General features: G+C 51.4%; 1 protein-coding gene across 1 annotated transcript; it reads right to left on the reverse strand.

Moving 5' to 3' along the window:
* Positions 1-4,940: 4,940 nt before the first annotated feature.
* On the reverse strand, positions 4,941-13,540 carry NOA1 (nitric oxide associated 1). The gene is made up of 7 exons (XM_037379111.1): positions 12,611-13,540; positions 11,683-11,847; positions 10,632-10,828; positions 9,614-9,745; positions 7,367-7,483; positions 6,428-6,545; positions 4,941-5,846 (listed from the first exon to the last, which is right to left on the reverse strand). The coding sequence occupies exons 1-7, from the start codon at positions 13,524-13,526 to the stop codon at positions 5,641-5,643; spliced, it is 1,851 nt and encodes a 616-aa protein (XP_037235008.1). The 5' UTR covers positions 13,527-13,540; the 3' UTR covers positions 4,941-5,640.
* Positions 13,541-13,554: the final 14 nt, after the last annotated feature.

Here is a 13,554-nt window from a genome sequence, read left to right on the forward strand (position 1 = left end):
AAGTGGCTTTGCCTTGTTCGTGTACACTATAACCCATACGGAGGAAAAGGTAATTCCAGAAGGGCAAAACCCTTCCCTTGGGGAGGTTATATTTTTGAGCTTGGTAGAGTGAGTTGCCTGCAACTCCCTCCTTTGCTGGAAGCACCAGACCTGCAGCAAGGCAGTGTTGAGGCAGTGCCCTAACACCCCTGGGCTCAAGCCAGGCGACTGAACTTGTCCCTTGCCCCCAGGCTGGTCAAAGGAGCCATTCTTGGTCTCCTTTAGCCCTGCATATGTCAGAGCACTCAAACTGCTGTCGCCCGCAGCAGAGGCTGTGCTGGAGGTGAGGGGACAGGCGAGCTTTGTGGCGGGGTTCATTTCCATCACACACAGGCCAAGGAGAGCTGTGGCAAAAAACTGAGTGGGAAGATGGTGACTGGTCCCTTGGTGAGGACGCCAGGGACAGGAACGTCGGCAGTGCCCTGTGGCTGGTTACAGAGTGGCAGGGCCACCTCCTGAGTGCTGGCGTAGGTGTGTGCTGCCTTAAGCAAGGACTCAGGACGTGAAACCGCCCAGGGGCAGTAATTTTTAAGCGAATATTTCAGGAGCCTATGCTTGCAGCACAGCATGCACTTGCGTGCACTTGCACGGCGCCGCTAACACACAGCTGTGGCATGGCAGGCAGCACCACTCGCAGCATAGCACGTGCTCCCCCGCCATAGCACACGGTTGCCTGCCCTGGCTGCGCTGTGTTCAGCATCCCTGAGCCCGGCAGTTGTGGAGGAAAACCAAAAAGAAGGCTGAGCCCCTCTCCAATTACGGTGCTGGGTGTCCAGGTTCTAATAAAGGCCTCTATGCTACTGTAGTCCTTCCAAAGGGCACAAAGCTCGGAGCTGGCCAGAAAAACCCTGCAGGTTTGAGGGTTTCTTTTTTTTTTTTTCTTTTTCTCGTCTTTCTTGATTTCAGTGCTGCCTGGTGAGGCTGGTCTGGGGACCTGAGGCACAGAATAATTCAATGATGTGGCCGCAGCCACACCGTGGCACCCAATATGTGGCATGGGACATTACCACCAACTCATCCTCAGCAGCAGCTGGTCAAGAATTTCCCCTGGTGCTTGAGGACACTGCTAGCTGACCTGCACAGATACAGCTGTCCCCTGCCACTGGAGGAACCACTGGGACAGGTCAATGCACCACCAAGGGCATGGACCTACCACCAAGTTTCTGCTCCAGCACCAGTCGTGTGTTGGGCAACCTCCAGCAGTTCAGCTACAAGATCAGTGAAGACAGTTGCTGGTGAGAGATGTTTATGGGCAATTACAAGTTGTGAATCACACGAAAATCAGCAGGAAGCAGATGCTCCATACTTCTAGTCCATCAGGCTCCCAGCCCCATGCACTTCTCCCCACGTTACAGGCTATTTTGGGAGCATTGACAGTGGGCAAAATTTCAGACTTTGCATGGGACTTGTTCTGCTCTCACCATGAAGAGCAGCAGCTATTTTTCTAGGCTGGGAGTCCCCAGCCATGGGCAGCTCTGAAAAGAGAATAGCCACCGGGCAGGGAAAGGAAGCTGCTTTTTTTTTGGGGGGGGGTGAGCTGGCGCCACATCGGATGCGTGCCAAAGCAAACCAACCCGCAGGCTCCCAGCTGTGGTGGCACGTCCCTGCTTGCAGGGCAGCGGGGAGATGCAGCCCTGCCTTGCCTGGCCCAGCTTTGCACTTTGCCGGGAGGTCGAGGAGCACCCTCGTCCAGGTACGCAGACCCCCCCAGGTGCTGTAACCCCCCCACTGGCACACCCAGCCAGCTTTAGCCCTTACCCATTCGAACCTGTCCTTCTGTAGGATTTCACCTGCGTTTTAACTAACTACCCCATGGGGAGCTGTGAGCTGGTTTTCTGTGCAGTTCTCCTGCAAACTGAGCGGTTCTGCTGAATCTGCTCTTCTGGTGCAGCCGGAGATGATTGCACCCTGCTAGTGCACACTGGGACACCCATGAAGAGCAGACCTTTCCAGGCGCTTGGACCTTCCCAGCCTTCTCCTTATACCTCAGTTTTGCACAGACTCAAACCACCTTCGCTTTTGACTCCTGTGCAAAGATGAAATTGGCCATGGTCCACAGGCATGGTAAAAATTGTCTTACCTTTCAGGCTGTCTGGCATAAACCAGACATGAACCCTCCCTTTGAGAAGCATTTCCAAGCAGGTCTTCAGCTCCAGTGTAATTCAGCCCTGGGAGCTTATAAAAGGCATGTCTTTGCTTTCATTGAGGCACTAATTGCTTCCACATTACAACCTCCTGCGTGCGGAGGTTTAGCACGGGTCAGGAGCACCCGTTTTTTGTTCCCAGCTGGGGCTGTCGCTAGCTGGCTGCTGCTTTTGTGGCACAGCACGGCTTTTGCAAAAGCCCTACAGCACCCGCCCAGCACCAAGCCCCTGTGCTGCCCCAGCTCACTGCTTGCATGTCTGGGTTGGATGCAAAAGGATGCTGGGCATGGGAGGTGTGCATGCCCCCTCCCTGCACATCTCCATTCTGGCAGCAAGACTTTTCTCCTGGGTATGCCTCCGGCACCCCCTGAGCCCACGTGCAGCCCACCTGTCCTTATAGAAAGGCTTGGGGTTTTTTTGTTTTGGGTTTTTTTGTTTTTTTTTTTAATTATTATTTCAAAACCAGGGGACCTGCTACACCAGACACTTGCCTTGGCTGCAGTTTTTCACATCCAGCCCCTGGGCTGAGGACCACCGCTGTGACAGAGGCAGGTCTTCCAGCTGCTCTTTCTGCATGCAGAGCTTGTTTGCCTTTCATGTTGTGCTTTTCCCAGACGTACAGCAGCAGAGGAATGTTATAGGGGATGCCTGGTTTGGATTTGTCAAGCTAGTTTGAACAGACCGCAGCCAGACCCTTGTCGTGCCTCCCAGTTTAGCTGAAAGCAACGTGCCTTTTTCCATGCCTTTTTCCATGCCTGCTTGCCTGGGATTGCTCCACATAACCCCAACAAGTGAGGAGGTGCAAGCTTCTGCTTTCCACTGTTTTACCCCCCCCACCCCCACCACCACCCCATTACATCAACTGTGTTACTGGCATGAGACAGGTTCTCCTCAAGGCACAAAATGTTGTGTATCTGTGCGACAGTGTAAGCAAAACCCAGTGCCTGTGTTAGCTCTGGCTGGAAATGTCATTTTAGGCAGCAAGATGGGGCTGGTGCCGGGTTTCTGCAGGCTGGCCCTGTTGAGCTGTCTGAACATAGCTGCAGTGCAGGCTGGTGAAAAGGCAGGTTTTGCCATCAGCCAAATTAAAGCGACTTCTCCAGCCCAGGCTGCACACCCACCAAGGAGCGTGGACAGACAGTGTTGGGAGGGGGAGCTGGAGTAATGCCCCGCCGGGCTACTCCCAGGCCCAGCACTGGGGCCAGCAGCCCATCAAAGGTCCATCTGCACAAGCCTAGAGATGGACAGGGGCACAATGGCAGACAGGAACCCAACTGAAGGACTCCTGAGGAACGAACAGCCCTTTCAGGCCATCAGCCCCTCTGTCCAGGAGCAAAACCCATCACTGTACGTCTTTGTCTTGGAGGAGTTCATCAATGTTTATAAACACTTGGAGGGATGGTGCATAGAGGACGGAGCCAGGCTCTTTCCAGCGGTGCCCAGTGACAGGACCTGAGGCAATGGGCACAAACAGAAACACGGGAGGTGCAGTCTGAACATCAGGTAGCGCTTCTTTACCGTGAGGGTGATGCAGCCCTGGCACAGGTTGCCCAGGGAGGTTGTGGAGTCTCCATCCTTAGAGAGGATGGTAAAAAAACAGCTAGACGCAGCACTGGGGAGGCTGCTCTAGGTGGCCCTGCTTGAGCAGGGGACTTGGACCAGGAGACCTCTAGAGGTCACTTCAACCTCAACCGTACCATGAGTCTGTGTATCATGGAGCTCTCCAGGTCACCTTTTGGGCTAAGGAGGATAGCTGTCTAGGGGCATGGCACATATCAGGGCATGCAGGGGAAGAACACCTCGAGATTGCACAGGACTTGTTCAGGGGAGGAATCAAAGGTGAGAAAAGGAAGGGATTTAGGGGACAAGTGTGGGAAATAAGAGGGGTAAGGGGTTAAAGAGGGCTAGCTGTGTGTAGTGAGCTCACCAGTATGCTTGTCTGGCCGTGTCCTGCACCTGATCAGCACAATCTGTCCTCTGCCCTCATTAAATGCCTTTCCTTCCTGGGTGAGGGCTCTGTACTCTGTGTCCACGTGTGTGTACGGGAACGTGAAGGCAGCAACTGGAATCAGACCGTGTGTGTCTGCGTGCTGTGTGTCCCTGGTGCTGCAGCTGAAGTGGGGACAGGCACGCTACCGCTGGTGAAGATCAAGCTGGACTAGCTGGAGAACAGGTGAAACAGGCTGGGAGAAAAGGGATGTGGGAGTCTCCAAGGGCCAGCTCAGGGCATCAGAGCACCTGGATAGCTCAATGAGAGCGTAAGGCATCAGTAGTGTGGCCAGCTGTGGGTATATTGGCAAGACCAACTGTACCCATAACTGGAGTGGGGCTGCAGCCGCAGGGCCTCACATCTCCAGGTGTCAGCAACTGGGCAAGTGGCATCACCATCTGGCCCAGCAGCTGGAGGGATCCACCGTGTGTGTGTGTCTCTGTGTGCACACATGCATGCATACAGGCCATTGGCGCTGTCTGTGTTTGCATTAAGGGCCGTGTGTCTGCCTGTGATCTGTGTGGCCAGACACGTATGTGGTGTATATGTTGCACTCTGTGCCTACTGGGAATACATCTTCAGCCTCGCTAGTGGCTGGACCTGGCAGGATGGAACGGCAGCAGCCTCACCTCTCTTCAACTGTCAGGCCCGGCATGATACGCTTTTCTCTAACACTGGCCTTCCTGCCGGAGCTTTCATGTAGTTAGCAGGATGCTTATGCCCACACAAGCATGCTTTGTCAGCGATTTGAAAACGATACGAAGGAGTAAAGTTTTTGAAATGTTTTATTCTACACCTCAGTTTCAGAAACCTTTACACAAGCTACAGAAACCAAATCAAAGCAGTGAGTTGCAAAAGTTTCCTCTTCAGGCATATGAGCTGACCTGCTTTTCATTAGTTTACCCTTCCTATGTCCAAGAGCAGGGCATTGCACTCCCTTGGACTGAAAGAACCTGATTTCTGGTCAATGTTGTTGAATTCCTATCAGCCACTAGTAGGGTCATATCCACACTGGAGCAATTCCCCGCTCCTCCCCACTCCCTCCACCTCCTTCACCCTTGGAAACACTGTAACACCTCCAAGACAAGTTGATTTCTGACCTGTGGGAGCATGTCTGCAAGAGAAGGCCTACTCTATCAGCAGCAACACCAGCCCAGGGCAGGCAGGTGAGCTTCCATCCTGTATTTCAAGAGGGAACAGGTACGTGGATTTGCTCACAGGTACTGGCAGGTCCCAGGGAGAAGCTGTTTCACCTCTCACAGCAAGGCACCAGCCAGGCAGCTCATTCAGAACGGCTGCAGTGCAGCAGCTGGATCAGGTGTGGACTTGCAGAGTTCCCCCAGGCCTGCTTTCAAATATGTGCCCATCTGCCTTTAAAAAGGAGTCCAAGCTCCCTGGCACAACAATAAGCAAGAAGGCTCTCCAGAGGCTGTTCTGTCTTCTGCCTTGCTCAGATGATGGGAAGTGCTATCTCCTCCCTGTGATTTTCAGGTTTTCCACTGTGGAGGGAGGCCTTTTGGTCCTGTAGGCAGCAGTGCCTGCGATGCGGGCTCCTCTGATGGTACTGATGTATGGCAAAAGGGGAGGCTCCCGCACCACCAGTGCGGTGCCCCTGGGAGTATAGGCTCGGAGCAGCAGTTCCTCTTTCGCGTGAGCCGTCACAGCCACCCAGCCTGCACAGCCAAGAAACCCACAGTCAGCCAGACAATCACTAGGATCAAAATGAGGGTTCTGACACAAACGCAGTGCCTCCCATGTTGGCTAAGAACCTGAGCTACCCAAGTGTGATTTGTTTGAGAAATCAAGCTCAAAGGTAATACCCAGCCCTTTCCCAACAGAAGGCAGCACCTAACCACAACTTACACTCCCCAGACACAGTTCTTTCCTGATGAACAGAAGAGGAACGGTGGGAACTACCAAAACCACAGTAATAAAGCTTTCCAATCCATGGTGCTTTCCCTCTCAGCTGGACAGCTGACAGTGTCACAGCCATTCCTGATGCTGTGGAACTTGCATGGCAGCCAGAGCATAAAGTATTCCAGTGCTGTTGTCCTGTACAAGCACGGCTGCCAATCTCCATTCTTGGAGGTTGCCAAGCCTCAGCTGGACAAAGTCAAGGCTGCCCTGATTTTGTGTTGGTAACAGTACTGCTCTGAGCAGGAAATACGGCTTCAACCCTTCAGAGGCCTCTTCCCATCAAAGTTTCTACGATGCAGACTCCATAAAGCAAACTAATGAAAAAATATTATATTACCTGCAGAGGAAAGCTTGATATCTGCGACTGCCTCAGTGGTACCAACTCCTTTCAGTGTAATGTCCTGAGGGACAAGTGGGGGGAACTCTTTCATTCGTTCTTCCCCACCCATGGGAACCTAAGATCAAAACATGGAGAAAAGATGTAACAGTCAAGAGATGCTTCAGCACTCCTACCTTAAACTGGTGAACAAGGCACAAGTAGGAATAAAGATATTAGACCACTGTTAGCCAAGAGCTGGCCTGAATACCCTACAGAAGTTATTTCGGGTTTGCCAAGACCAGAATCAAGATCACACCTGGACCAATCCAGTGAGAGCTCAAGATGTAAGCCAAGATGGGAGTGCCCACTGCAGGACCCAGCTGGTGGCTCAAGCCAGCCAGCTTGATGTGAGTGACAGCACTTGCTCTCGATGTGCACAGGAATGGAGCTACCACTCAAGAACAGTTCACCCTGTCCCACTCGATCTGCACATGCTACACAGTATGTGGCAACAGCAAGGAAAAAGTCAGACCACCAAAAGATGAAGGGATGTGCAAAGGATGCGGTAGGGAAAGAATAAGGAAGGTACATTTTTTAGCTGCAATCTGTTCTAAAACCTCAACCTGAAGTTTGCCATTGAAAATATCCCCATTGCTGCCTGCGCTTTAAGGCTGTTCAAAAAAACCCAAGCATCACAGAACACAGCACTGCAAATCTTATCAGCCTGAACAGAGGCTCTGCTGAAAATGCATCATCTTGCGTGCTCTCTCCTAACACAGCTGCAGCCAGGCAGTCTGCAAGACTGCTCCACATTGCAGATCTCTACTCACCCACTACAGAAGTCCCAAACTCCTGACACATGCTGGGTTTCCCCATCTGCTGCACCCCAGACAGGGCACTTCACCAGGTGGGATGGCCTGCCTGCCACCAAGAGCCCACAACAGCACCTCCTCTTACCTTTAGGAACTCTTCGGCAGCATGCTTCTCATAGATGGCATCTGCATTACTCAGGGTAGCAATGCGGACTGGCAACAGGTTAGAAGCCATGACAGTAAACCAGGCAGGCTTTTCTCCCTGAAATAAATAACAAGGAGAGACTGTTACTTATGACGACATAAAAGCAGCCCTGAATTGCTCTTTCCTGCTCCGTTTCTCTTCTGCATGTTGAAAATGTTTGGCTGATGTCCCCTCCTTGTCTGAGGGGCCCTTACCTCTGTCACTGCAGACCAGCCAGGGTTTACATAAACAGGGGAGCTGAGCTTTCAGGAGAGAAGTGCCCATGGCTTGACCATCCTGCCTCAAAGTACCCCCAATAACACATCCCCTGCCATCACACCTGCTCAGCTCAGGCAAATCATCCAAGAGTTATCTTTGCTCTTGTTTAATCCCAAAGAATAAACTCAGTGTGGTTATTTAGCATGAGAGGTGATGGATGTCTCCTGTTTGGTGCTTCTTCTGCCACTTTACATTTCTAACACGCACCTCTCATCAAACCATACTTGGTTCCAAGCTGCTCTCAAGCTATGCAAAGACTGAACGTGGAACAATTTCAGCAGGCACTCTCATCACTTCTGCATGCACAGCAAACAAGATCAGAGAGGGGAGAGACATCTACAAAAACTGCTAGCAACCTGAAATAAGGAAACTCAAGTATGGCAATTCCTTCAAGTTCATCAAAGACCTAATCTGAGGCAGAGGCTCCTCTGTCATGATCTGAGCACAACTGTCTTCCTTCAAGGTCTCTGGAGGATGTAGATACACAAGACATACAGCAATGCAGGGAGATAGATACCAAGGACTTGCAGGGCCTAAACATGCACAGCTCAGCTTGGTAGGAGCAGCATTACATGGAGAACAGGCTTATAGCACAAAGCCTAACTGCCAACCCTGCTGCACTGGACACGTCTCTGAGCCTGATCCTCTCATCAGGAGATGATGTGACACTTCTTTACCCTGACCTCAGGTTCCCCAGGCTGCCACCAGCTGTGTTCTTGACAACTCCCAAGAACATAAGTCATCCCTCATGACAGAACAAGCCTTGGACAGCCCTGCGATTGCCTGACCTTGCAGTGTTTCTGCAGAGGGTGTTTACTGCCAGCAAGTTGTCACCTGCACCACCATCGTACTCTGTCAGGAATGCAAATTCAGGTGCTTTCTTGAGTCCCTGACAGTGCCCAACCAACCTGCCTAGGAAGTTCTTTTCCGAGGGCTTTGCCCAAGACAGCATTGATAAAGACAGTTTGTCTTCTGCTGGGTTGCTATCCTCACAAACAGCATTTTTTCCGAGTAAGGCATTATTCCTCTGTGCTGCCAAGCCATTTTTTGGGATGGGGCTCTGTATGCTCACCTTAACTATGATGGTGTTATGCCATACTGGTGTGCTATTACTTACAGAATGCGGCCCCCTCCATCTTTCTGGCTTTCTTCCAGCAAGTTGAGAGTGTCCCAAGAAAAGTACCAATTCAACATTTCTATGGTGATCTTGGAAAGCTGACTGAAACAAAGTAATAGCCATACACACACTCCCTTCCCAAAATAGGGCAAACTACTGAGGAAGGCATTATTCTAAGTGCTAGACCCAAAACTCAAAGAAACCACCCCTTCCAGAGGAAACATAATGGGAAGTCAGCTCCGCACAGTTCAGTAAAGGTGTATGGCATGAGATTTCTAATAAATGGAAGAAATCAGCAGGGACACACACACAGCACCTTTAAAAATATTTTTACAGAATACATGTACGTTTAATTGCTTCCCTGGGCAAATTCTTCAGAGAGGTCTGTGTCAGGGAAGAAAAACACCCATGGCTTTTCTCTCTTGGAGGACAGCTTTCACAAAACACAGAAATGAGGAAATCCACCTATCTTCCCAGTTAATTCTGTCACCCTCCTTCCTTCGTCCCTCCCTCCCTCCCTCGTGTCTTTGTAGGGTTATGGGAAGCATGTTAAAATGAAGGCCTTTGCCAGCACTCAAAAGCAGTTACTGTTATACAATAAATATTGCACATTGGTAACAAGTATCAAACCTTTCTAAGGCAACTCCCCATCCCAAGGCATTTTGACTTTATGCAGTGCTTGATGAACAGATTCATCATCTCAAAAGCAGCAAAGAAAGGTTCTAGGAAAGCTACCCAGAAAGACTTGTATCATCTAGTACTATAGTAAGAGATGAAGGGCTTGCTCACAAAATCCTTTCTTCTTCCCTTACCTGTAAGTAGTCTACACGTCCCAAGGCTGCTAAAAACAAGACCATTCCTGGTCTGAGAATAAAGGTCCGTGGAATGATGGCCTGTGTTGGCAAAACCAGCTTTACTTCTTTCTCTGTCAGGAGATTTAAAACCTGCAAAATAAATTGTACTGCTGCAACTCATTCCAGATGTTTCAATGGGGACAATGAAATGAATATTGGCATTATATTGATAGAAGAAAAAGATCAAGTAGAGCAGTGTGAAAAACATCTGACAGAACAGTTCAATTCTGGTCCACACAGTAAGTGAGAAGCAGGAGGAGGCAGGGATGTCACCAGTCCCCATGGCAATGCAGGGTCCATAACAACTACACAGCCTCAGTACAGTCCTTGCACTTCATGCTCTTCAGAACTTTCCTATCTCCTTGCACTTTTTAATCTTCCCAAAAAAGATGACCTGCAGCTCTGCACAGATATCAAAGCAATCAAAAATCAAAACATGACTTTTTTTGGATGTGTGCGCTACACCAGCACTGGCTTCAGAGCCACTGCTCTACTGAAACACTGAGGTAGGCCTGATGTATTTGAGCTATTAACAGGAGCACTGCAGATCCTGTTAGCTTTCGGAGAATGCTTTTGCAAAGATTTGTTTCAGTCACACACTGGTTATTCTCCTAAGCTCCACCTTTTTCAGTAGGCTGGTAGAGCTAAAAGAGTGCAAACTTCATTGGGTGATGCTGGTATAAACTTGCTTACAGCCTTATCGCTTACTTCCCTTCATTTAGACGTTAAAGAAAGTTTGATGATGCAATCACATAGTTCCTTTGCAAAGATCACAGTATGTGCTATTCAGAAATGCAGCAGTGTTAACACAATGAACCCTTCCCAAGTAAATACAAACCATATTTTAAAACAACTGCCCAAACCAAAAGAATCTCAACCCCAGGACTGCTGCATGAATACTCTCATAAGCACAGCTAAGGCAGAACAGTCCTCCCAAACCATGTCATCCCAAAACACAATACCACAGGGTACCTACACAGTTTTCCTTTATGATCCCTGGAGTGTCAAAACACCAGCGAGCATCCTTCACTTCGTTGTCTGAGAACTCCTCTCTTTCCTCACGCTTCCCAGGGGAATGTCTGGGATCTTCATCTATGCTGTAGGAGAGCATGTCAGGATCAAAGTCAACCACAGAGCTAGACTTCTGCCGTTGAAATGTTCTTCCAACTCTTCCTGGATTAAAATGAAAGGTTTTCTGGTAATTAACTTGCCTTTCCTTCAACGGGACATCTGTCCCTTCCCTTGCTTAAGAGATGCACGCTGGTAAAATAAAGGTGATACAGATACTATGTGGCTAGAAATGTCTGTGTTCAAAAGCCAAGATGCTAAGAAATCCCTTCAATAATTCTTGCTTGGTACTCCTCAAGCCCCAAAATCTTAGCAGGGGCCAGATTACACACACTCCATTTTTTCCATTTTACAGTGAAGGAGGCTGCCTTTTTTCAGTGCCTTACACTGTCAAACACAGAAATACTTGAAAATCAGAGCTACCTGCTGGCAACCCCCTCTTCTGGATACATACTAAAATGATATACAAGCACCGTGGCCTGCAGCCAAAACATGATTATTTCAAAATGAAACTTGTTTTCTTCCTTTGGGAATGAGAATGGCCTATAATGCAGTATCACTGTGAACTACTAAGCTATCAGAACTAGGTTAGCAGATGCTGATGGGAGGTGCACTGCACAGAGGAAACCTCTGCAATGCTACTACAACAGCCAAAAACAAGTACTCAAAATAAATATTAATGATGCTATTTACAGAGGAGCTAGAGATCTTGCATCCATTACTCAGGGAACAAAACTAGTCAAAATAACCTGAATGCAAGTTTGGGAAATTTTTATTGCTACTATAGAGAGCATGTTCTTCCTACAATTAAATGGAAATCAGCTCTTTCAGAGTGGGAAGAAATTACTTGCCAAAACCAGCTGTGTTCTACAGCAAATTGAAGAGTTAACAGTACTTTGTGTAATGCAGTACTTACATAGGGGCAGAGGGGCAATTCCTTTTACTAAGGCAATACTCACCCACTAAGTAACCTTGTTTTTTAAGGCGATTAAGGTACTTTTTTTCTTCACTGCTTAGCTGATCTTCTGTTTTTGTTGCCTCCTCTTTCAACCTCTCCTGCCTTCGGAATATCCTGTCACATGTAGGATTAATAATTGGAAATTTCAACAGGTTCAGTGTTGTTCCTGCAAAAAACCAGAATGCACATTTGGGCCTCTGACTACCTAGCACATTTAAGTTCCGAGGAGAAGAAAAAAAAACAAAACCAAAACTTTGCAACTTTTGGATGAAACCCAGTAACATCAAGTTGGAGGTGGAACTACAGCTGTTCCCATAAAGTACTAGTCTCTCCAGCCAGGGTAGCACACGAGGCATCCATCTGCTTGAGATCTGCTCTCACCTATGGCTTGATGAAATGGGTCTCTAAGCCAAGTGGTGCCAAAAGACTGACCATACACCCCAGGCAAGTCCCACCTCCAGGAAGCTTGGTTTGGCCTATGACTGTTTTACAGGTGCTCACCAGCTTGCCTCCTGGTCTCTCTAGACCTGAGGGCACCCCCAGTTGCTAGGGACATGGCAAGGCACAAAGACTGGGTACTGTCCCCACTGGCAGGGGAGCACGCAGCCCAGCTCTGGTTTACCAGCCCCCTTAGCGCTGAGATGTACGGCACCCTCTGTGCGCACTTCCCACCCTCGCTGCCCCAAGGAAGGTGACGACTGAAAGCACGGCACAGCACTGGAGCTTGCTGCCCCGAGGAAGGTGATTGAAATCACAGCACAGCACTGGAGCTTGCTGCCCACAATAGTGATGCTTCAAGGTGGTGGGCACCCATTCGGTGACAGGTCCTCTCGCCCCAGGGCAGCCCTGCGGGAGGCCCGGGGCTAGGCAGCCCGAGTGCCCAACACTGTGTGTGATTCCACCGTGAGGGGAAAAGCGGCGCCCCTGACCTGGCCAAGAGGAGATGGTGGCCCTGTTGATGATGTCAGGGGCACGGGTCTTGCAGTAGTCAGAGTACAAGAGGATGTTGAAGAGCGTTGACTTGCCGGAGTTGGTGGCACCCAGCAGGTAGACGTCACCGGCGCACTTCCAGGACTGCTGCAGCCGGCTGATCAGCCCCTCCAGACCGAAGCCCGTCTTAGCACTCACCAGGCGGATGTCCACCAGCGGGGCTCCGTGCAGGCCGGCCTGGGCGCAGGCCGCCGCCACCCGCTGCCGCAGCCGCCCCAGGTGCCCGGGGGAGTCGGCGGGCAGCAGGTCTACCTTGTTGCCTACCACCAGCAGCCCGGCAGCGTTGGCGTCGGGGCCCAGCAGCCCCAGTAGCTGGGGGAGCACCGGGTCGGGCAGCTCCAGCACGTCGAGGAGGTAGAGGAGGAGCGGGCCGCGGCCGTGGCGCGGGGGGCGGCGCAGAGCGGCACTCACCACCTGCCGGTGCTGCTCGGGCGGCAGCTGCAGCCGCAGGGCCCGGCCGTAGCGGGCCAGCCACCAGCACCGCTGGCAGACGGCGCCCCGCAGCCCCGCCGCGCCCTCCGACAGGCTCCGGTACTTCTCCGCCGGCACGAAGCCTGGCGCCGCGCCGTCGCGGCACTGCAGCTCGGCCCCGCAGCCCGAGCAGCTCACGCCGCTCGGCGGCACCGAAGGGTCGGGCCGCCCCGCCGCCACCGGGCCCCGCTCCCGCCGCTCCCTGCCCGGCTTCCCCTCCCGGCGGCGCGCCGCTACCGCCGCTGCCTCGTCCGGGTCCGGCTCATACTCGAGGAAGACAAACCGCTCCTCCTCACCCCTGCCCGCCGCCCCACGCCGCGGCAGCGGGAGCCAGGGCCGGGCGCGGCCCAGGCGGGCCAGCAGCGCCGGGGCCAGGCGGTGCATGGCGGGCCCGGCGCCCAACGGCGGGGCG

Source organism: Falco rusticolus, chromosome 1 (assembly GCF_015220075.1).
Source record: "Falco rusticolus isolate bFalRus1 chromosome 1, bFalRus1.pri, whole genome shotgun sequence".
Lineage (NCBI taxonomy): Eukaryota > Metazoa > Chordata > Aves > Falconiformes > Falconidae > Falco > Falco rusticolus.